At 41.4% G+C, this 24,922-nt stretch overlaps 2 protein-coding genes across 7 annotated transcripts in view; one reads left to right on the forward strand and one right to left on the reverse strand.

Moving 5' to 3' along the window:
* The window catches only part of LOC134212260 (nuclear receptor-binding protein homolog), a 217,120-nt gene that overhangs the window by 96,876 nt on the left and 95,322 nt on the right, over nucleotides 1-24,922 (forward strand). The window lies entirely within an intron of this gene.
* LOC134216373 (uncharacterized) lies at nucleotides 4,774-6,686 on the reverse strand. Its single transcript, XM_062695275.1, has 4 exons — nucleotides 6,528-6,686; nucleotides 5,940-6,467; nucleotides 5,573-5,880; nucleotides 4,774-5,394 (listed from the first exon to the last, which is right to left on the reverse strand). Exons 2-4 carry the CDS (start codon nucleotides 6,463-6,465, stop codon nucleotides 4,933-4,935), a joined length of 1,296 nt encoding a protein of 431 aa, XP_062551259.1. The 5' UTR covers nucleotides 6,466-6,467; nucleotides 6,528-6,686; the 3' UTR covers nucleotides 4,774-4,932.

Raw genomic sequence — 24,922 nt, forward strand, 5'->3', positions numbered from 1 at the left:
GAGTCAGATGAATGTTGTGTGCATACTCGTTAACGGTTGCATCGTGTTGACTGATGATGTTCTGCTCAAGATTGTGCGAGCTGACGAAGCTATCAGCTACCTTCTCTGCAGGAGTTATCAAGCAATCCTTACAGCCATTATTATCTACTGGGATTAAAGGTCGAATAGACCGAGGCTTGGTTTTTAGTTTATTCATTTATTAAGTTTACATCTAAACAGATAACACTGAATCAACAATTCGACGCCACAATACTCGGTTCGAGGCCGCATCTCTCCATCCTCGAATGCGCCCCACGCTCGCCAAGTCGTTTTGCACCTGGTCTGCCTATCTCGCTCGCTGTGCTCCACGCCGTCTCGTACCTGCCGGATCGGAAGCGAACACCATCTTTGCAGGGTTGCTGTCCGGTATTCTTGCAACATGTCCTGCCCATCGTACCCTTCCGGCTTTAGCTACCTTCTGGATACTGGGTTCGCCGTAGAGCTGGACGAGCTCGTGGTTCATTCTTCGCCGCCACACACCGTCTTCTTGCACGCCGCCAAAGATGGTCCTAAGCACCCGTCTCTCGAATACTCCAAGTGCTTGCAAGTCCTCCTCGAGCATTGTCCATGTTTCGTGTCCGTAGAAGACTACCGGTCTTATCAGCGTCTTTTACATAACACATTTGATGCGGTGGCGAATCTTTTTTGACCGCAGTTTCTCCTGGAGCCCGTAGTAGGGCCGACTTCCACAGATTTGGATTTTAGTATTTTGGTTATTTTCCAGAACGGCTTAGCATAGTCTGGGAGAGTGCGGATCTTATTCGATAAATCTTTAGGTTAAGGTTAAGGTTAGGTTAAGGTTCTGGCCTTGATAATTTTTGTGATTCGATTGCAGCGTGCCTTAAGCTCAGGCAGTGCAGTACGCTGAAACTGCCTGCGAGTGACATTCCGCAATCGAATCAAATCATTGGTGAGTGTATCGATGGTTAGGGTGTTGCTTACCTGCCGAGCCGTCGGTACATGTTGTTCTCGGGCCACCGAGATCGCCTCCTCGATGGAACGCAGCTGCCGATCAATTGCTTCAGGCGTTACTGGCCGCGCCTCGTAGTCGAGGTTGGCATCCACCCACCTTGGGAACCGGCTCCAGTCGACTCGATGATAGTTTCGCCGGAACAGCTGATGCCGATTTACCGAAGAGCTCTCTTCCGCCACCACCGGATAGTGATCCGAGCTGAGCTCCTGGTAGATGACCGGCTGCGTGATGTGGTCGTTCATGTTGGTGATGTACAAGTCGATTGTCAAATGGACGTCAGACCGACTCAGCCGAGTGAGGGAATCTGGGGCTCAGGATCGTGTAGTGTCCTTCCTCCATATCGTTACTCCAGATGGTGCCGTCACTTTGACACCGATGGCCTCGATGATGCTCAGCTGGAAACATGGTAGCAGGCGACAGTTGATGTTGTAGCGCAGAGCGATGGCCACACCACCTCTCCTGGTCGGCCGGTCGAGCCGCACGAACACTTTGAAGAAGATTTTATCTGCCCTGTTGGCGTTATACAAGGCGAATAAAGAAGGTATTATCTCCTTTGCATGCCTTATACCGGCAAACGCGTTCATTTTAAGAAGCCATTTTATCTTCTGTTTGCCCTAAACCGAGCGAATGACTTCATTTGGCCGGGGCTCTGCCAAATCGCACCAAGCGCCAACCAAAAATGTCCCATTTTTCTATCCAAGCTTTTGTTTAGTAAATTTAATTGATAACAAATCGTATCGGATATGTCTCAATCTTGTAACTGAGGATATCCTACAAATAATGTGGGTATGAATTGACATGAAATGATGACCGTTTACCTCTCACGAACAAAATATCACAAGTCAGTCAAAAAGCCGCTTGGTGCGGTTTGGCTGAACCCCGACCATTTAATGAAGGCATTGTCTTATCTGCTTGCCTTATACCGGGCAAACGCATTAATTCAAAAAATTAAATTTCCTCTGTTAGCCTCATGCTTGGTAGAGTTAATTGTAAGAAGGCGTTATCTCATCTCTTATTCCATTTTTTAGAATATCACTTTCCCAACTAATGGCGTAGAATAACAGTTTAAGTTAATTAGACGAAAAATAGAATATAGTTGACTAGACCTTTATTGAGTTTCTAAATATAACTCTAAATAGTATATATTTTTATTCTCTGGTAAGATTTTTATTTTACGATACATCGGTATCTGGGGTGTTAAACATATCAAAACTACAGAGTTGAAATTTGTTCGGGGTATTAATTGGCCTTTCGGAGTAATGGATTTCGTGGTAGTGTCCCATTCGAGGTAATGCCATTCGGGGTACTGTCCCATTCGATGTAGTGGCGTTAAGGGTAATGGCTATGTTTATAGCAGATCTCGTGACTGGTTGACGTTCGTGGTAGTTGACTATCCACATCAACTGATGGTATAGCCGTTAGAGTTCGAATCTGTTCGGGGAAGTTCAGGCAGACTAGTTCGAGGCCGCAGAAGAAACGGCTCGTGATAACGGCATCGGATCACGGAGCCGCGTATGACGATCGCTCCTTCGTCGTCGAGAGATTGAATTGACCATGTTAAGCCTGATTTGGCAATTGCTTTGAAAGTTGTCGAAATGGCTTGTCCAGACCAGTACTGGAATTTCTCATTTTCAATAAGAGATGTCACGCGATGTTTACATATCTGCCCCTTTCAAATTCTATTGAAACGCGAAGGGTGAATGGCATGCTACAAAAATCTCAAAAAATATTTGTTCCGTGACAGGTCATGGAAGTGTGCAATATCTGCTTTATTTTTGTGTTTATTTTCACTTTCAACTCGGTGCATTAAAGAAGTATGATAAATTTATCGACTAGTCACTATTTTTCGCATGTATCTATTAAAATAACTTAGAAATTTAAATTTCAAAATAAAGCACAACATCCTTTCATGACTGCCTTTCATGCGAAATTGATCAAAGTACCCACGATTCTTTCATTTGGTCGCCTGAAATAGAAAAAGGCGCTTTGCTCTCTGTCTTATGACGATCACGACCTTTTCCAGTACTGGTCCAGACTCATTTCCAATAGCCTCACGCTGTTTCCTTGAAATTTCGTTCCCGTTCAATGCGACAGCGGTGGTTGGAATCGCAAACGTGCGCGCGGATGCATTTTTTCAGCTGCCATTTCATAACCGGCGAAATTGGCCCATTTAGTCACCCGGATTGCAGATGCTTGAGTTTTCCTCGGCAAAGCCTTTGGATGCTTGTCTAACTCGATCAGGAGGTACAAAGTGCAACGTTTTGTTGAAACCAGAGCAAATAATATTCAAATTCATTGAATGAAAATAGCCGATTTTCATTCAATTATCATATTCAAATTCACTCCAACAATATTCATTCATCGCAATACTGATCATTGTTCACTGAGCCCAAAAAGGTTTTCATTCGTCATTCTCTTTCTATGGCTCTGTCTCATTTGGAGAATTAGACTTAAAAGTGACAGTTCGAAAATTAAGAAATCACCCCGTTATAAGAATGGCTGGTGCTACCCAGCAATTCCAACAGGACATCGATGGAAAATGATTCGATATCTGTCAAAAGTAATCTTGCTCTGCGAGTAGGGTTATTTGATAATTATTGAAATGTCACTTTTAAGTTTAATTCCAGTTTAATTATCCAATTGAGACAGACCCTATATAGTCATTTTCGAATGAACTCTCTACTTCAGTCGGTAGCAAAGCTTCGCTATTCGTTTACCACATCAACCCGTCATCACGTTACGATGTCACAAACTGCGGTGCATTCGACAAAAAAAATTCATCTCCTATGTATATTTTCATAGAAATCGCATACCGGCGCACCGCACCGAACACCGCACGCTTGCTTCGAACGTTCACTCAAAGCAGGCAGCAAAAAAACAAAGCAGCTGATTGTCAAGTAACCTGGTGAAGCGGAAGTTTTAAGCTGGAAAATTATTAATTACAGTTCATTCATAGTTCTGAATGTGTACAAAATGTAATTCTTCACGGGAAGTAATATGTAAGTAATCTATTTCATTAAAAAACTGATACTTTGTTTCTTGTAGCAAAATATAAGGTGAAATATGAAAACACCACTTAGCTCTCGAACGGAAATTATATTGGACCAATATCTCGACTCCGATTCCGATGCCCTCAATTGTGCAAATCAATGCAGAATAATTCATCCGGATTCAGTTGGCAACTAAACAGAAAACTGCCTCGCATCGGTCGGAGTTTAGTAGCAAAGCAAGGGTGCACTCAGATCCTCCTCACGTGCATAAAAAACATCGTTTGCGTGATTGAAAAGTCAGGAGATCCTACAGAATATTATTTTCACTTGTCACATTCCCAGAAAACGACAAACGTATCTAGCCCTCCGTAGTCTACCGTGTTTTAGCTATCACTTCTAATTGTGCTGGACCGTCGGAAAAAGCGTGATAAAAGTGCAAACTTGCGTTGGATCGCCTCGGTGTCTTCGATGCAGTAATTCCTTGATTTATTATGGAGGAGTACGCTGAAGACGCCGAGGTAATCCGACACTATTGTATGCATTTATCACACTTTTTAGTGGTATGCACACTATATTGTGATGGTCAAGTTTTGAATGAGAAACACAATATAATTGGCTCAACTTATGATGCATACGACTACAACAAACACAGACCTTGAATTCCTCTCGGCTGCCCATGACACTCAATATTATGTGAAATGAGCAGTAGAACGGTGAATAGTTATAGTATTAATACCTTTTTATTTTGAATATTAAAATCGGTTTGTTTATTTTAAGCATACCATGACAGTGATTGCGAAATAAATGTTTTAAGCTCATTTTTTAAATTATGCTATAACGAATTCAATGCGTTAGGAAATTAAAGATAATTAACGATGGTAAATTGAGTCAGCCGTGATTTCTCACCGGATTTGCATAGCGTAAAACTTGCTAATGCGTCGAATAGAGCTGAGGCATGACAGTTTCGATCAGCGGTTCGTTGAGCTTGACAAGAAGAATATTTCTCAGGTTTTCTTCTCCGAGGCCTGCACGACGATCTGTCATCACTACTGGCAGCGCGCTGAAGGCCCTTTCTACCGAAATCTGGTTTGAGGGAACAGCCAGGACCACGGAAGCTACGGCGTATAGTTCGGGATGTGTATCCCGTCTGTTGACCCAGTGCTTCCATACATCGTAGCCGTGATTTTGCCTCGGTTCTACTTCAAGCGCTTTGAGCTGCTGGAGAAAGCGTGACCCACTGGTTTCACCAGAAACAGGGGCATCGCATATGCCGAACATGTCAATGAGGAATGAATCGAAGTCGTCCTCTTGGGTTGATGATGAAGTGTCCAAACGTAATTTGGCAGATTCCCGGAAGGAAATAATCCTGTTATACGTTTCAACGATGTAGCCCTGGAAAAGTGAATACAATAGTTAATACAAAATGCAAATTACTGTCAAATTGGAACTTTTTTTGTGTTGGTTATTGAGTAGTGAGACAATCAGTGTGTCTTGAGTTTTTGAACTAGAAATACACACAAATATGGGGCAGGGGTGAGAACATAATCCAATAAATGTATAGGATAGTTACCTGAATGTGTTCTTTTTCTTCGGGGTGGAATAGTTTTGATCCCATGTAATTCAGTCGTGGGTCCAAATACAAAGCCATCTTAAAGGCCCTTGACTGCCGAAGCTTTTCTAAACGGCTAGTCAACGCATCTTTCAAAGCAGTAGATAATGGATTATCCTTCAGTTTTGAAACTTCCATTATGGCCAGTAGCCATTGTAGATAAAAATCTGGCAATGACACGTGCCGCTCCTGCATGTTCTTCGTGCAGATATAGAGTGGCTTGTATGCTTTCACGTAGTTTTGAATGAACTGCCACGTTTCACCAAGATCTGAATCAAATAAAAAAAGATGATTACTAATGAAAATTGCAAAAAATAAAGTCTATTACCCAGTTCAGGAAACTGCTGCGCCAATTGTTTAAAGAAATGTTCGTTCCGCAAAAAACTATCGTTCATTTCGTAAATGCCGCACCATCGAGTAGGACCCCATACTGGAGGACGCGATACTTGCGCAGTGTCAAAGCTAAGTGTATATTTGACGTGTTTGCACTTTTTGGCGATCTCCGTAACAATCTTGACTGACGCATTCGATTTATTAATCACGTCCAGAATTGCCAACTGGAGGGTGTGTACGGCACATCGAATTAAGTTTAGATTTTCCTGCAGTTCGTTTCCCAATTCTGCAACAAATTCGTGCGCTTCGTGGTCAGCCCGCTCCATTTCGTCAATGTTCTCCGAGTCGCAGGCAAGCAGCTCGAATTCCTGTTTGAGGAGGCGCACTGCTGCCAACATGTTTGCTCCGTTGTCACATGTCACTGAAAATATTTGCCCCACAACAACTCCGTAGCTGAGAACGACTTCCATTATCTTCGTTTTTAGGAACTTGGCGGTTTGTCGTTCACGAACTTCGAGCATATCTGAAAGAAAAAAAATTTTAACTTGCTTTTTGGTTGATGAATATATCTTTTGCCACTTACCCAGGGTTCGAATGCATACGACATCGTCGACAGTATATTGGGCATTGATTCCCAATATATGCCGCTGATGCCGCGAAGCGGAATCGATTTTAAGGCTGATTAGCCGCCCGTGTACTTCCGACGCAATGTGTTCCCGTATTTTTTGGCCCACCTCTTTGATGTTTTTCATCATGTTCACGCCATTGACGGTAACACCGCAAGCATTCGATAGTGGCTCAAGCAGTTGCTTGAAGCCCTTCCATTGAAGGCATCTTGCGGGAAGATTGTGGACTGTTATCATTAGGAGCACAGAATCCATCAAGAGTGGTGTGTCTATGGCAACCATACGTTTCTCTATAACTCTCTGCTTCTTTTCCGGAACTTCTTTATCTTTAAATAAACCGTTCGCTGCAGCCAGTTCATAATGGCGTGTCCGGAAGTGACGAACAAAATTTCCTACGTCCAGCTTTTCTTGGGTGTACCGACAGCAACTGCCGGGATCGATGGAACATAAAGCTTTAGTACCATCCCGGCGAATATAGCCGAGCGCAATTTTGGCCAGAGTTTCCTTGTTGTCGTTTCGTTTTTTGCTTTTTCTTTTTGTATTTTCACCAGATGTAGAGGGCGACGGAGATTCTGATGTGACGTTTAGGTCCTCCATTTTTCCTTCGGATTTCTTTGATAAATCGATCACTACCATCGATTACGTTCCGACACTTCCACACTGATTATGATCAAACGAAGATGATCAGTGACAAAATTCAAAATGAATATGAATGAATGCAAACACAACGAATATGAGAATGAAAACATAGAAGACGGAATGAATATACAAAGCTTTTCATTATCATGTCAATGTCAGTTCGTTCGCTCTTTGAGTGAACGCGTTGGTAGATGAAATGAATAGGCACGGTAATCAGTTTTCATTAGGTATGCTCGAAAATTTAACACTCTGGTTGAAACTACTGTACCCTTTGATCAACCGTCGGTGGTTATTGTTCCTGAAAAATAAGCTTGCTGTCTACAAGCAAATCATCCTCCCTGTGATCGAATATGGCATGCCGGTCTGGGAGAGCTGCGCTAAAACCCACCACCTCAAACTTCAACGGGTCCAAAACAAATTCCTGAGGATGATCCTCAACACCCCTCCCAGGACAAGAACATCCGAGGTCCACCGTCTGGCCGGAATAAAAACCTTACATGAACGCTTTGGTGAGTGTAAAGAAAAGTTTAGGGTCCATTGCTTGCATTCGGATCAGGTTCCAATTAGGGCGCTAGTTCCAATCTAGGTTATCAAATTTTTATTGTAAATATTAGTGTAGTTAGGTTATCAAATTTTAAAAAAAACACACTAGCGCCTCCTGAAGGCCGTCATGATACATTATATTTTAAAAATTAAGTAACAACATAAAAATAGTAATAATAATAATAATTAAAATTGAAGTTGGAGGGCCAAACCGGCCGATCACTGTACATGTTTAAAAATAATTATAGAACAAAAAATGTTCAAATAAAGAAGAATTTTACTACTACGGGTTAGGGACAAAAGGTCGAAAGGACAAAAGGTCGAAAGACAAAACGTCGAAAGACAAAAGGTCGAAAAGACAAATGGTCGGAAAGGACAAAAGGTCGAAAGGGACAAAAGGTCGAAAGGACAAAACGTCGAACGGGATAAAAGGTCGAAAAGGACAGAGCGTCGAACGGGACAAAAGGTCGAAAGAAACTAAAGATCAATAAGATCAAAAGATCGAAGCACTAGCACCAGAGTTGCCCTACACAGTTAGCAAAAACTCTGCTCTTTTAGTTTTAACAATTTTTAACAATTAAACAAAATTCATTCAGTAGGTACACTGCCGCTAACCGCAAGTCAGACTTATCTGTATATGGCGCCCATATCCAGATAAGTCTGACTTGCGGTTAGCGGCAGTACAGCTAATATATGGATGTTGAGTTTTCTAAATGTCATTTCGATCTGTCAAAATGGTGCACGCCGCTCATCAAATACACCGGCGTATTTTACACGCCGGCGTATTTTCAATGCGTGCACCTTCGTGGCTGCGGAGTGCACTATTTTGATAAATCGAAGTGACAGATATGCATCTATTATTTGCACTCATTGAATTAATTTTATTTAATTGCTCAAAGTAATTTGAAATAAAAGGTCAAATTTATTGCCAAGTGTATAGGGCAACTCTGTCTCGCGCAATACAAGTTTCATTCATTTCCTAAATCAACAATCTTTTTAATCTCTAACAGAACTATCTAGATTAGACCTGTTCACCATTATCAAAAGTATTCCAGATTCAAAGTGCCACTCCTCCATTTCAATGAGTATCTTAAATGGAGTCTCCTGACCAATTTTCAGCCAAATCCAATGAGATTTAGAGGTGCATCAAACGAGATTTGTGATTTTTTAGACTTTTTCATAGAAATGTCGTCTGAATGCATCAATTTAACTCCACATAGTAGAAGCATTAGTCGTGAATAGCTTCTTTAGACTATTACCTACCGCTTTGTCATTGATACTAGGATGTTTAGAGGGCTTATTCTATGACTTTTTAGTAGATTTTGCTGAAAAAAATGGCTAAAAACCAGAAAAATAATTTTAGGTGCTTCTGGGGGTAGTAAAAATTTTCAATATGTGCCCAATTCGATTCCGTGCCGATAGTTCGAACGAGCCAGACGTGTGTGCTGTGTCTCATCGCGGATTGTGTTCGGTAGTGCGAGTCTATTGTGTGGTGCCTACCTACGGATCCAAGGCGATCGCTGTCGGCGAGTGAAGTAGCTGCTTCTGGCGACGCCAGTGAAGCAGGCTATTGTTACTGCTGCTACCTACAGCAGCAGGGGCAGATAAGTAGAAACGTTTTATTGTTCTCCCATCTGCTTTATTCGGAGTGGGACTGATAGAATAAATAAAATTAGTTTTTTTTTAAGTTTTTTTTCTGATTAGCTATTAGTCTTAAGTTAACATAAGCAAAATCATCCTTCCACCTTGCGGGGTGAGAATGGAGACAGAGACTGTGGAAGGCAATGGGCCTCCAAAAGATGCAGGGCGCACACGATTGTACCATGCGGCTTCGCCTGGGCCTTGGGTTGTTTACTTTCGGCAGAAAGTGAAGAGCCTAGATTTTCTGGGCATAAAACGAGATTTGACGCGTCGTTTTACGAAGCTTGAATTCAGCCAAATCAACAGGAACAAACTACGCATCACCGCACCTACATACCAGGTGGCGAATGAAATTGCTGGCGACAGGGCGTACAATGTTGAATATTTAGTTTATGTGCCCTCGCGGGAGGTCGAGATAGAAGGCGTAATCAACGCAGTGAGCTTGACTTGCAAGGATGTGCTTGCAGGGAAAGGTCGCCTAAAGAACGCCCTGCAATCTACCGTGGATATTCTGGACTGCAAGGAATTGCATTCAGCAGCCACGGTAGATGGCAAAAAGGTTTATTCCAAGTCAGGCTCGCTTCGGGTGACATTCGCCGGTTCGATGCTTCCTAAGTATGTCGATATAGAAAATATGTTGTTTCCGGTGCGTCTTTTTGTGCCAAGGGTATTTAATTGTACCAACTGCAAACAACTTGGTCACACTGCCGAGTTTTGTGACAACAAACCACGTTGTGGCAAATGCTCAGAAAGACATCGGGAGGAGTTCTGCCAGCAACAAGCAACAAAATGTGCTTATTGTGGTTTGAACCCTCCCCATGGTTTGCAAGAATGCCCGGTGTACAAAAAGCGCACCCAAAAAGTGAAGCGCTCGTTGGTACAGCGCTCCAAGCAGTCGTATGCGGAAATGGTTAGGTCGCAAGACACATCCGCCACAGCCACTGCATCGACTGCTATTTCAGCCACCGTTCGTGTAAGTGATTACTATGATTCCATATCAATTGACGAATTGGACTCTGACGCAGCCGACATGGATGATTCTGCGGAGGTACACGTGCCCGAAAAGAGGAAGCAACCGTCTTCCCCGGGATCGCGCCGTAAGAGAACAAAAGTCATCCATAAAAGCTTGCCAAAATCTGAAGGTAATGGGGTTTATTTAAAATCCTGAAGCAATCTGTCCCTACTGCTTCTTTTGATCCTAGTTGCAGTAAGACATTCCCGCCATTGCCTAAATCCGATGTTTCGAAGAAACATCCGGCTAGGAAGAATCAACGAAAGAAAAAACAAATTCGCACTTCTAGAAAAAGTATTCCGTCCAAGCGAGGATTGATCTCCTTTAAGGACCTTGTGGACCGTTTTTTGAACTTGTTCAATATTCCGAATTCATTGAGGCCAATCGTTGACCTCTTTATTCCAACAGTTGAAAGTTATCTGAAGCAATTGACTGTTTCATGGCCCGTTCTTGCAGGAATTGTATATTTCGATGGATAATACGGCCAACACCGAAGATACAATCACTGTGCTGCAGTGGAACTGTCACAGTCTGAAAAATAAATTAGACGTGTTCAAGTTTTTGATTCGCAATTCCGATTGCGATATATTTGCACTCTGTGAAACATGGCTTTCTTCTGAAGATGAAATCAACTTCCACGATTTTAACATTATTCGCCAAGATCGGGATGATCATTATGGTGGCGTTCTTTGGGGATCAAAAATGCTACTCCTTCTACAGAATTCTATTCCGACTGTTCCCGGCTTAGAAATCGTCGCATTCCAAGTAAATGTGAATAAAAAAGATCATAGCTTTACTTCATTGTACATCCCTCCAAATGCCTCTATTAATCGTCGACATTTTTGGAGCGCAGTCTCCTTCTATCATCTCCAGTATTGATATTGGGTGATATGAACGCACATGGTATTGGATGGGGCGAAACGTATGACGATTATAGAGCGCCTATTTTCTATGATTTGTGTGACGATTTCAATTTGAATATTTTGAACACTGGTGAAGTAACTCGAATAGGACCAAATGGTCAACAAAGCCGTATTGATCTGTCTTTATGTTCAAATTCACTATCATTAGATTGCACGTGGAAGGTAATTCAAGATCCCCATGGTAGTGATCATATGCCGATAGTTACCACAATTGAAAGTAGCTATCAACAATCTGAGCCAGTTAATGTTCCTTTCGACCTCACGAAAAACATTGACTGGCCAAAATTTGCATCGGCGGTAAAATTGGTATTGAATCAACTGATACTCTTCCACCTTTGGATGAATATCGATTCCTTACTGAGTTGATTCAAAAAGCGCACAAGAAGCTCAGAAACGACGCGTTCCAAGTACATCCGTCATAAGAAGACCAGCCACTCCTGGATGGGATGATGAATGTACTAAGTTGTATTCTGAGAAATCTGATGCCTTTCAAGGCCTTCCGTAAACACGGAAGGTCCGAGCTTTTGAAGAGTATTTGAGGCTCGAAAGAAAGCTCAAAAATCTTCTCAAGGCAAAAAACGTAGCTACTGGCGACGTTTTGTCGAGGGTCTATCACGAGAAACCTCAATGACAACACTTTGGAAAACGGCCCGCAACATGCGGAACCGCATTTCCACCAACGAGAGTGAAGAATACTCCAATCGATGGATATTCAACTTCTCAAAAAGGTCTGTCCAGATTCCGTACCAGCAGAACTGCTATTTCGAGAATCAGTTACTGATCCCGGTTCTTTGGGTGGACCATTCTCAATGCTGGAACTTTCTATGTCTCTTCTTTCATCGAATAACTCTGCTCCGGGATGCGATAACATCAAATTCAATCTTCTGAAAAACCTCCCAGATATCGCAAAAAGACGATTACTTGACCTGTACAACTGTTTCATGGAGTACAACATTGTGCCACCTGAATGGCGACAGGTGAAAGTAATAGCTATTCAAAAGCCTGGAAAACCAGCGTCTAATCACAATTCATACCGACCGATTGCCATGCTATCATGCATGAGAAAATTATTGGAGAAAATGATCCTTTCAAGAGTCGACCATTGGGTCGAAGAAAATGCATTGCTTTCAAATACTCAGTTTGGATTTAGAAAAGGGAAAGGAACAAACGATTGTCTAGCATTGCTTTCTTCAGATATACAACTGGCCTTTGCGCACAAGGAGCAATTGGCTTCAGTATTCTTGGACATTAAGGGCGCTTTTGATTCAGTTTCCATAGAAGTACTGTCAGGCAATCTGCACAGTAGTGGATTACCCGTTATTTTGAATAATTTCTTGTACAATTTGTTGTCAGAAAACAAATGAACTTCACACTCGGCACTCTGACAACTTCCAGAAATAGCTACATGGGCCTTCCCCAAGGTTCGTGTTTAAGTCCCTTGCTTTATAATTTCTATGTTAAAGATATTGACAATTGTTTGGAAGGACAATGCACGCTCAGACAACTTGCAGATGATGCCGTGGTCTCTCTAAGAGGTCCATGTGCAGCTGTCTTGCAAGGACCATTGCAAAGTACCCTGGATAATCTGACTGTTTGGGCCAGACATTTAGGGATCGAGTTTTCACCGCAAAAAACTCAGTTGGTTGTGTTTACTAAGAAGCGGTATCCTGCTCAACTGAAACTCAAGCTGTTGAATGATGACATCAACCAATCTTTATCTTCTAAATACCTTGGGGTCGTGTTTGATTCTAAATGTACTTGGAAACTCCATTTTGAGTATTTGATACAAAAATGCCGGAAAAGGATCCATTTTCTACGTTCTATCTCCGGAACATGGTGGGGTGCTCACCCGGAAGACCTCATCAAACTCTATAGAACGACTATTCTCTCTGTTTTAGAGTATGGCTCTTTCTGCTTCCTCTCAGCAGCTGATTGCCACCTGATCAAATTGGAACGAATTCAGTATCGTTGTTTGCGTATTGCCCTTGGCTGCATGCATTCAACGCATAACATGAGCCTGGAGGTGCTTGCTGGAGTCACTCCTTTAAAGCACCGTTACTGGGAGCTCTCACTTAGAATACTCATCAAATGTGGAACAAGTAACACACTTGTTCTAGATAACTTCGATAATATGCTTGAACTAACTTGTCGTTCAAGATTCCTGAGAGTTTATCTCAACTACATATCGTCAGATCTTTGTCTTCCGTGTTATAATCCCCTCGAGTTCACTTCACCAACGACAGTTCCTCAATTGTATACGATCTGTCCATGAAACATGCTATTCAAGGAATACCAGATCATCTTCGACAAATATCTATTCCTCACTTTTTCTGAAAAATATGAACATGTCAATTGCAACAACAGATATTTCACTGATGGTTCTCGCATCAACGGATCCACTGGCTTCGGTGTTTTCAATGTAACTTCAACCACCTTCCAAAAACTTCAGGAACCGTGTTCGGTTTATGTTGCTGAGCTGGCAGCAATTAACTTCGCTTTGGGGATAATTTCCAATCAGCCCGTAGACCATTATTTCATCTTCTCGGATAGCCTTAGTTCTATCGAGGCACTCCGGTCGATGAAACCTGTTAAGCACGCATCTTACTTTCTTTCAAACATAAGAGAGCAGATGCGTGTTTTGGTCGAAAGATCATTCAAGATTACCTTTGTTTGGGTCCCATCTCACTGCTCAATCTACGGCAATGAGAAGGCAGACTCGCTGGCAAAGGTGGGCGCACAGGAAGGTGAGGTTTATGATAGACAATTCTCGAGCAACGAGTTTTCCCATTAGTCCGTCAGAGTACTCTTCAAAGTTGGCAAAGGAATTGGACACACAATGAACTTGGACGGTGGCTATTTTCCATAGTTCCAAAAGTTTCTGGGCGAGCGTGGTTCAGAGGTGAGGACTTAAGTCGAGGCTTCATTCGCGTGATGTCGAGACTTATGTCCAATCACTATTCACTAAACGCACATCTGTACAGAATAAACCTTGTCGATAGCAACTTATGTAGGTGCGGAGCCGGTTATGATGACATCGATCACGTAGTTTGGTCCTGCTCGGAAAATGACGCCTCCAGAGAGCAATTATTGGATACCCTTGTGGCCCGAGGTAAACAACCTTTCAGGGAAGTTCGAGGTGTTTTGGGAGATCGTGATGTTGTCTATATGCAGGCCATTTATAGTTTTCTTTGTGCTTCTGACATCAAAATCTAATATTTTGTTTTTTTCATAATTTAAAGTTTATTTTTGCTCTGTCTCTGCCTTTTTGTTCCGTAGAGCTCCATAGCTCTTGCCATCCGGAAGATGCTCCCAGTCGAACCATTCCTCGAGCATGACGACACGCCACATCGTCACTGACGCCAAATGCCCGGATGAGAAGCTGAAATTTTCTTATCCCAAATCCTTAGCCCCGTCCATCCTTAAACATTGTAAACTAACCTCGAGTCACCACGATTACGCTGGCTCCTTATTAACTGTATAATAAAATGATATTGATTGTATATATCACAAAGAACCATGGCTCCGTAAAGTGTTATAAACGCCTGAGCCTACCAAATAAACGAACTTGGAAAAAAAAAATATGTGCCCAATTCAATTATTCCGTTTATTTCCTTCAACTGTTGCGAAAGTTTCGTCCATACACAACTTTATTCTGAAAAATAAGTTCGGCATGTAATAATGCAGTTTTCATGAAATACTCAACATTTGAATAGGGTAGTCAAGCAAGACCATTCCCCCATGCTAAAACAAAGTTGACCATGATTTATGAGCAATGTCATCCAGGATGCTCGACCTATTGGTATGGAACTAGAGTGGGCTGTGTGGTAGTGTCAGGGCCTGCAGATCAAGAGGTCCACGGTTCGAGGCGCCGAGTAGATAAAGATTTTTTCTTGTCAAGTCTTATGGAAAATGTTATGTTTTCAATGACCTTTCGGGGTCGTTAACTACATTTGAATGTGACTGATTCTATACCCTTCTCCTAGTTATTGCATCACTCATGCCACTGACTAATTTTAAACAACCTTCAATTATTGAGATTATAATAAGTTCATGTCCATCATTGCAGTCACCAATGAATCGTCTACTTTGAGCGTGCCTACAGCGACACACTAGGAGTTAACTCTCTGTAATCAGTATGGCGAAAGGCATCTACAGTTGATTTTCTCGAAGTTAAAAACCCTAATCGAAAAAGTATTTGGTAAGCGTAGTAGCGGATTCCCTCCTGCATAGCCGGTACCAAATATTTTCCCCGATAAAGTTACCCTTTTTGAGAAAACCCACGTAAATTAAATGTGTTTTGCCATACAAAGTTCTGGCGGTTAACTCATGCTGGCTATTTGCGCATATACGATAGCGCCTAGATACCAGCCACTACCTGCGGGTAGAAAACCAGCCACTACCAATAATTCATTGTGAAGTAAGGATCGATCCGGTTTTGTTTGTGCCATGAATGTGGTACAATATTGCCTGATTTTCTCAAAATTACACGCGGCGAACCCTTCATGAAAGGTACCGCCGTGCTTTATGCACCCCGTTTACTTGATTCTTATGGGTGAATAGCATTGCGGTGTATCGTTTGGCGCGGCCGTACCTTTCGACAGTCATTCACCGCGTGAAGTTTTGTGTAAGTAATTATTTGGGAACATTACAAACGCCGCGCCGTGTATCATATCGAGAAAATCTGACAATAACTAAGGAGAGGATAACCAATAAATCAGAATGTTTTTTTAAACTTTAAACTAGATTTTTTATCATGCTCAATTTAAAATAAGTTTCTGACCGCGACAGATTATCGACAACATGGAATTAGCCACCTGGCTTGATAAATAAAATATCTTTAACTGCTTGGCGCCTCGAACCTTGGACCTCTTGATCTGCAGGCGCTGACACTACCACATAGCCCAATCTACATCCATATCAGTGGGTCGAGCATACTGGATGACATTGCTCATAAATCATGGTCAACTTTGTTTTAGCATGGTCTTGCTTGACTACCCTATTCAAATGTTGAGTATTTCATTAAAGCTGCATTATTGCATACCGAAGCTTATTTTTCAGAATAAAGTGATGTATGGACGAAACTTCCGCAACAGTTGAAGGAAATAAACGGAATAATTGAATTAGGCACATATTGAAAAATTTTACTACCCCCAGAAGCACCTAAAATTATTTTTCTGGTTTTTAGCCATTTTATCAGCAAAATCTACTAAAAAGTCATAGAATGAGCCCTCTAAACATCCTAGTATCAATGACAAAGCGGTAGGTAATAGTCTAAAGAAGCTATTCACGACTAATGCTTCTACTATGTGGAGTTAAATTGATGCATTCAGACGACATTTCTATGAAAAAGTCTAAAATAACACAAATCTCGTTTGATGCACCTCTAAATCTCCATGGATTTGGCTGAAAATTGGTTTGGAGACTCCATTTAAGATACTCATTGAAATGGAGGGGTGGCACTTTGAATCTGGAATACTTTTGAAAATGGTGAACAGATCTAATCTAGATATTCATAATATTGTTTCATAGTAAATACTCCTTCTTTGAAAATTGCTCATTCTTCAACTTTGATTGATATGATGAGTATGTTATTGTTGCTTGAAGTTAAATGCATTTCATAAATTCTTTAGAAATACACCCAACTTGTTATGAACTTGTTCTTGATCGACCTTTTGTCCCTTTCGACCTTTTGTCCTTTTCGACCTTTTGTCCTTTTCGACCTTTTGTCCCGTTCGACTTTCTGTGCCTTTCGACCTTTTGTCGTTACGACCTTCTGCCTTTTCGACGTTTTGTCTTTTCGACCTTTTGTCCTTTCGACCTTTTGTCTTTTCGACCTTTTGTCTTTCGACCTTTTGTCCTTTCGACCTTTTGTCTTTCGACCTTTTGTCATAGATTCTTTTCGATGTGTGTGAGTTCCAATCGGAGGAAGCGGTCTAAAAACATATTTTTAATGAATTGAAGTAGCTTCCCGGAAATCCCCCAGAAGGTTCAGTTTCTCCAAAATTCCTAGAGTACAGATTCGTTTTTAAGCCTTGGTTATATCGAGGGAAACGAGCGCGACCGATAACGTGATACCGTTGGAACGTCTTTTCCTTTGCATGCAGCCGATGTGACATAAGGGCTCAGCTGTCAACTATTCTCTGTTTATGCCATCTTTTTTTTTGTTCGCCTCTCATATAGTTCGACGGCAGTCTTTCCGGGCGACCTGGTAAGCTAAGAGAAAGTCAGCCAGTTAGGGGCTGTCTGGTGTGAGGCATCCTTTTGCACATTTCAGGGCGCGGATCGACGCAGTGCTTAAAACTTGACTCCATTGATATCTTTTACCCACTTGTCCAGCTTCTGGCGGTACTGTTCATTTGGCAAGCATTAGATAAGTATCAAAAGTAATCGAAACGCATCGTTTTGTTGTTTCGTGAATTCGTGACACTACTCAGGTCTCTGAAGGCCCCCACCTGTTTCTGGGTGGTCAAAATGATTTTCTTAACGTATGACCTTTAATCGAATGATTCACCCGGTTTAATGACATGCTCACATTTCTTCACCTTAATAAACATAAATTCAGTCTTTTTGCCATGGTGGTGTTTTTGAAGTTTGCTCATACTTGATGATGATTCATAAATTGTGTTTTTAATCAAGCGACAAGGTCTTTTCAGCTCTGTTGTATTGCTTGGAGTCAGTTTTAATTCGCATCACGCTTTCATCGTTCGGCACGGTTACTCACCTTATAGGGTTTCTTACCCCATTCCCGGCCTAACATGCGTACGACTGCATTATTTAATTGATATTTATGACAGGAAGCAACTTTTTCTGAAATTTGTAGGCTGTATAATACTGCATTGGGGTTCACTTCTGCTTAAAAAATAGCTATTCGTGCTAAATATCGTTCAAAGAAGCTTTTATTTGATTTAAATGAATTTCAGTCATAGCGATTCCCAATCCGGCATACAAAAAACCAGTTCCCGGCCTAAGCAAAATTTCACTCAATCTCTCAACATTTTACTCTCATTCTCTCTCGGGACGGTAGAAAATGCGATGTAAACAAAAATATGCACGTTCCACGACAACAAGATGCCAGATGGTATTATTCATAATCATTTTTATTTGGTTGAGAAGATATATAAACTCATCCAAATTTCTTCCAAATACTTTAAAACAATATTTATTTCACCTTTTAAAATCGAGAGAACTATAAATAACACGATAACGTCAACATATTAGACAATTTTCCTTTTAACGATGAAGGATCATTCTTATAATCCTGGCCTTTTGGCAGCACGGTGCGGCTAGAAGTTCTTGGGCCGAGGTGAATTTTTGTTCGGTTTGTGAATACATTTTAAAATGTATTCTAGTATGTTTAAATAAGTTCTAGTGAAACGAACAAATAAGAATAATTGAAGTGCGGGTGTTTAGAATTATGGTGTGGTGATTAACAGCTTCATGCAATGGTTGTATCGAGCACTGTGACGATTTTCAGGTAGGTGTTTATTCGACAATACCGTTTAGTAAAAGTGGAAAGAATCACTCCGGCTCAGTGGTGTGGCATCGGAGAGTGAAATTTTGAATTCTACATTTTTATTTTCTACAATGGAATCAATTAGGAGTAAAACAAGTGATAGAAAAATATTGAGTATTGTGAAAAATAAATGGGAGACTTTTTTAAAATTATCAACCATAAACCTACGACTTCCAAACAGTTTAAATCATTAGTTTTCTGTGCAGTGAGCCGGGAACCGGGTCCATAGGCCCAAGTAGTGATTTACCCTATGTGCTTTTGTACCATTTTTACTTGTACTGCTGAGCAATATATTTCCACTGAGACTTGTTCGGTTCTCAAATCGTTTGAAGCAGTTTAAAATCTAATGCCTTTATGTCTTCAAATATACAAATTTTACAATCGTTTTTTGTATCAAAGCTGTGCATGAATGTTTTGTTTTTACACAATTTAAAATTGGATAACATAGCCTTCACGGCCATGTTATGAAGTTAACGATTGAGAAAGTTATTGTCGTATGGAGACAACAAATCGTCCTCGTTTAGAGATGCAATGTCAATGAGAAGAATGAGATGAACCTGGTCTCTTCTTATTAGTTTCAATTACTCTATGACACTTGCTCACTGAGTGGAAAATCGATGTACCTTATCCCAACGTGTATTACCATCAATTACCGGCAACGAACCAGATTCGTTACCGATTTGACGTCAAACTCTGGTGACCATAAGAGTTCTGCGCCTCCACAGCAGCCTTGCGACGATGATTCATTTACATCAGCCGTGCGCAGTGATCCGTGAATTACGAAAGATAGCGGGAGCAAAGAACTTCGCTCGTAACAAGGCAATAAAATTATAACATGTCTGCATAGCTTCTCTCTACCGGCTTGACGGTTTTTCGCTTTTATTCTGCGACATGGAAAGTTGATGAGTCTTCAGGCGAGGATAACGTGCACAGCAGAGGCATAAAATTATGACACAATGTCTCGAATAGGTTGAAACGTCGCAGCATGGTGTGGACCACCTCTTGTTGGGCAGAACTTGCGCTAGTTCGGTCCTCAACGGTACTATTTTTAGCTAGGTGTGAAGCATGCTAAACAGCCGCTAGATGTCCCAGGTTTATGCATATGCGTCGGGCATGTGTTGTTTAGGAATGTTTTGTACCTACACGCAGCATTAATAAGTTTGTGCAAAAAATGAATCCACTCGAAACCTCGAACGCGAGAAGGAACGGTTGCTTTTGCTTCAAATATCGCTGACAAACTGGTGCGACGACGGATGGCAAGTGTCGTAGACCTTTTCTAAGGTTCTGACTGACTAACTGACTGGCTGACTGGGTGTTGTAGACCGCTATGTAGGAATTTGAATGACACTTTGGCTACATGCACCGTTTACGCCATGCTGTGTCAATTGGGAATGCCTTCGCGGGATACCATTATGCCGCCCGGCGTGACAACAACCCATCGTACCCGCCCATTAGGGCGAACTGTCGAAAATCGTGGAATATGAAACATCTAGCTTTGAGAAGTTAAACAGTTTTTGAATATTTAAAATACAATTTTAACAATAAGAGAAACGACAAGACTCCAAAATATGTGAGATTGTATGTGCTTCAATTCGTTCGTGATATGTTCAATAGTCAATTTACAGAGTTCGGTATATACTGTATGGCTCCGAGGATTCTATGGTCAAATTTTTATCATAATTTGTCCGGTATTGGAAATTGTTCACTCCAAAATTATCTTTTGAAATAAAATGCGTTGTTCAACATGCTTGTAGCTTTCTGAGTTCAACAAATTAAGAAAATCATAGTGAATGAGTTTTGTCTAATTTTTTCACATTTGAACCACTGTGTCCAGCCGCTCGAATAATTTAGAAATGCATTCACACCTTCTGGGCTTGGCATGTTTTCGCGCGAGGATGGTCACTATTAGCGTTGTATGTCGCCTCCGAACAGTGGTGCGTTTCACACGTGTTGTTAATGTGTAAGATTAATTAACGACTGTATCTACCAGTTACGTGGTACCATTTACTTTTTGCATAAATACCGCTTCAAACCAAGCAGGAGATAGGTACATTGTTGTGCGATTCGTCCCCGGATGATGTTAGATCGAATAATCGCTACCATTGAGTACAACCAACATAGCAGTGGAACATCACACTCTTCATCAGGCGACGGCGCATCCACTTGTCATACTTAAAGCAACCAACGACGACGGATGTCTGTCTCATAGTGGACTTGTGCGCACATCTGAATGCAAACAAAATATTAACCACTGAATGCACTTAGAACATTGGCAAACAGGACGTGGCGATTCATCCGCACATGGTGCGATTTCCAACAGCAATCTAGATGTAACGTAACGAAGCAATGGAAACAACTTTCTACACGTTGCTGTTTGATCATGGTTCTCACCAAGCCGGGAGTTATTCAAATCGTGGGTTAATGTACCAGACAGAATAATAAGATAACGACAGTGACAGGCTCTTTATAAATCATTCATTCAGCGCGTTATTCTACGCCTACACGGCCGATAATCGACTGCTGCTAGTCACGTCTTGTCTTCCGACGATGATTTGCGACCCTAGCTTTCAAACTGAGATAAATGCTTTTCCCTAGTAATTGAAAGTTGGTGTATTTATCTGCGCTTAGTTTCGTAAAATATCTAACGCTTGAATTCTAAATTTTGAATTGTTGTCAACAAATCAAGTCTTCAACTCGACGAAAAATTTCTTCTTTTTCTATTACATCGCCCACTGGGACGCACCGCACCGTAGGGTGCCGCCCCGTAGCTTAGTGTTCTCTACGCACTTTCACAGTTATTAACTGCGAGGTTTCTAAGCCATGCTACCATTTTTGCATTCGTATATCATGAAGCTAACCCGATGATGCCCAGGGTAGTCGAGACAATTTCCAAACCAAAAATTGGCTAGACCGGCACCGGGAATCGTGCATCACACCTGGCGAAAAATGTCGTTCAAGCTATACAATTGTCCAGGCAAACAAATAAGTTTATTCCTTTCTATAAATAAAATCAAGTTCCCCTACGAAGCCCAAATTAATCCACCAACGGACATTAAAAATGTGCTAAGAAAATTGCATTAAAAATGACGAAAGTGTTCTTGGGACAGATCCCATTATTACCATCAATTTCGGTTTTGCTGTTTTCAAAAAAAAAACATTCTGTAGTTAGGAACAACAATATTTTTATAATAATTGCGAAATGCAATTGCTCGATCGAGCCAATTTTCAGTAGCACATAATGAGACTGAATTCCGCGTCGAACGCTACTTGTAAGAGAAAATCTGCTGTGTACGCAAACAGACCCCATTCGATTTAGGAAGCACGTTCAAAACGTTTATGTTGCCAAAACCGAATGGTTTTCATTTTTCCGTGATAATCTAAATTTCTCCTCTGATTGCTGTTTACGAGCTTTTATACGATTTTTACCGCATTTTTGTTGCGAAGTTCAGAGTCAACGATGTTTGTTACGTGGATTCAGGGATCAGCCCCACACCTTTTTTGCCGATAAATAACTCTTATGTCTTGTGTAAGACCAAGAAAGGAGAAAATACCTCCTATAAATGAATAATCTAATCCCGTAATACGGGTTTAAAAGAACGTACCTGCCAGTGGTGTGAAGAAATTCAAATTTCCAATACTGCTATTACTGTACTGTAAACTATTTTATTCTTAAGGGGTGTACCGTTTAAAATCCGCACATGCATCTGTGACGTATACGCCATTTTCCCTCATCGTACGCTTTAACAGAAAAATGGAAAACATGTATGTTGTAAAATGGCGCATACGTCACTTTTTCAGATTACGGCAGCAAATTGATCTAACTTTTGATCCGTTCGGTAAAATTAACTGAAATTTTGCGTAGACATAGTTTATTGTGCCCAAGAAGAATTGGTACGCGCCGAAACTCTGCTATGGAAGATGGCTTAACAAGAAACGTTTTCAGAAGAACGATTCTTACTGGAGAAAACATTTTACCAACATGCAAATTGAGTGACCGTACTCAATGAAACAATGCTTCTGAAGTCTCAAATCTCTTTAGTACGAAGAATGGCGAAGATCTGAACTGCCGTTAAATGCATAATTGTCCCATGTGGAATTCAAGCAAACATGGGATAGTTATGTTTGTGCGTTTCTTCACATATGTTGGAGTGGATTACCTTGGACCAGTGCTTGTAAAGGCGGATCTGTCAAACTCTGGATCGCACTTTTTATGTGCTTATCTGATCTTTCGAGCCGTGCACATGTAGATAAAAAATAGTTTATCCGCATACTCATTCGCCATGGCCATCCTAAAATTCTTTTCGCGACGTGGTTCACCCGTCTTCTATTCAGACAATGGAACCAGCTTCTAAGGCGCCAACAGACGCCAATTGCAAGCCGTGATTATGCGCAGATGTGCATCAGTCACATCCATCTTCACAGATGCCGAAACCAAGTGGAAATTTGTTGCTCCGCACATGGACGACGTGAAGGAGCGGTTAGTCTGCTACGGAAGGTCAAATGAGCTGCGGGACCCTGGAACGATTTACCCAGTCTCAAGGACCATCTCCCGCCTACGCACCGGCCACACTCGATTTTCACATAATTTTGGCGGTAGACCTTTCCGGACTGTTTGTTAAATCTGCGAGGTATAAAACTCAGTAGGACATGTGGTTTACCGGTGTTAAAAGATTAACATTCCTCAATTCTGCTATGGAATACCAACGAACATACAAGATGCTTTGCACTGCTTTGGCTGACGATACTGCTAGCCTATCAGCCCTTGCTTTCTCAAAGATAAAGGATTGTACCATCAGATCTAGAGGGTAGGGGATCTAGATATCATGAAAGTATGCGGGCCTCCATGGTCTTTCCAAGGTTGTAAGTCTCTACAATTTCCCCCTTTTTGACCTGGCTACCTGGGCACCCCAACTCAGATCGTAAGTGCTCTGCTCCTCAATCATATTCTCAACAGGGTCAGCTAACATCGTTTTCACATTTTAACACCAACCAGCCAACTCCTGTCTGTCTGTATGTCTCGAAAACTGTCGCTCTCAGAGTGTGTCACGCGTTCTGCGATTTTTTTTTCTTTTATTTGACTGCGATCTGCATTTTTTCATCGCTTAATTGACGTTCCGATCAGCTTACTGGGGAAATTCTTTGCTCCCAATAGTTTTGAGAAAATCCTTCGCCCTGAAAAGATTTTTTTTTACGTCGGTTTTATGAAATGATGTTATGCGCTAAATTTGGGTTTCCTATCTAGCTGCAGTGATTGAACTCTGGAGAACTGCACGTTTAATTAAGGACCTTGTCCTGTATTTTCGTCCAGCTTTTACTTTCCAACCAAATTTTATTGTTTGGTAATGTAGTAGGAAAGTTAAACTCTCTTTGTTAATTTTATGCATTGTATTTTTTGCTTGCGGAAGGTCCCTAGTTTGATGTTTTCAGCCCCTTCCCTGCCATTTGCTTCCCTAGCACTGGTGATATGATAAGTGAAGAACTGATGACATTCCAAAATTCACGGATATAAAGTTTTAAAAACGGCACTGACTGAAATCAGTGGGTCCTAGGTAGAATTAAAAAGATCATTGCCGATTTCGATGGTAGGGGTTCGCCAGACGACAGTGAGAACAGCAAATGGAATGTTGCGACACCCAGCTGTATAACCGAACAACCTGAAGTCATTATCTTGGTGACAAGCATGATTTGCGCGTACATTTTCATCACGTTTGAGGATTAAAATCTCGATTAGTAGCGATTCTATTTACTAGGCATCTGTTTTCAACAACACCACCCACCCCCCTCCTTCTTCTTCTTCATCTTCTTTCTGGTTGGGATGGTGCTTTTCTTTTGCGCACACACCCCACCTAACTGGACCGGCATCGCAGGCCATATGTCCAACCTATTTCTATTTATACTCCGTGAAGTTTACAATCGTGACCTTCTCTATCGACCTGTATATATTTTTATTTGAAAATGTGCCATACAGACTTATTGTTATGTTTCTTTTTTTTTACGTCCGGAGACTTAGCTTTCTTTTAAAGTCATGTTGACTTTCCCTCTATAAAGGGATGTGGAGGGGGTGGGAATCGAACCCATGAC

Source organism: Armigeres subalbatus, chromosome 2 (assembly GCF_024139115.2).
Source record: "Armigeres subalbatus isolate Guangzhou_Male chromosome 2, GZ_Asu_2, whole genome shotgun sequence".
In the NCBI taxonomy this organism is placed as follows: domain Eukaryota; kingdom Metazoa; phylum Arthropoda; class Insecta; order Diptera; family Culicidae; genus Armigeres; species Armigeres subalbatus.

What these genes read in the sequence shown, in the direction of transcription:
- LOC134216373 (XM_062695275.1), bottom strand. Translation starts at nt 6,465, where the DNA reads ATGCTCGAAGTTCGTGAACGACAAACCGCCAAGTTCCTAAAAACGAAG. An exon ending in GCAGCAGTTTCCTGAACTGG is followed by an intron (nt 5,881 to 5,939) that starts GTAATAGACTTT and finishes TATTTGATTCAG; the next exon opens with ATCTTGGTGAAACGTGGCAG. An exon ending in AAGAAAAAGAACACATTCAG is followed by an intron (nt 5,395 to 5,572) that starts GTAACTATCCTA and finishes TCACTTTTCCAG; the next exon opens with GGCTACATCGTTGAAACGTA.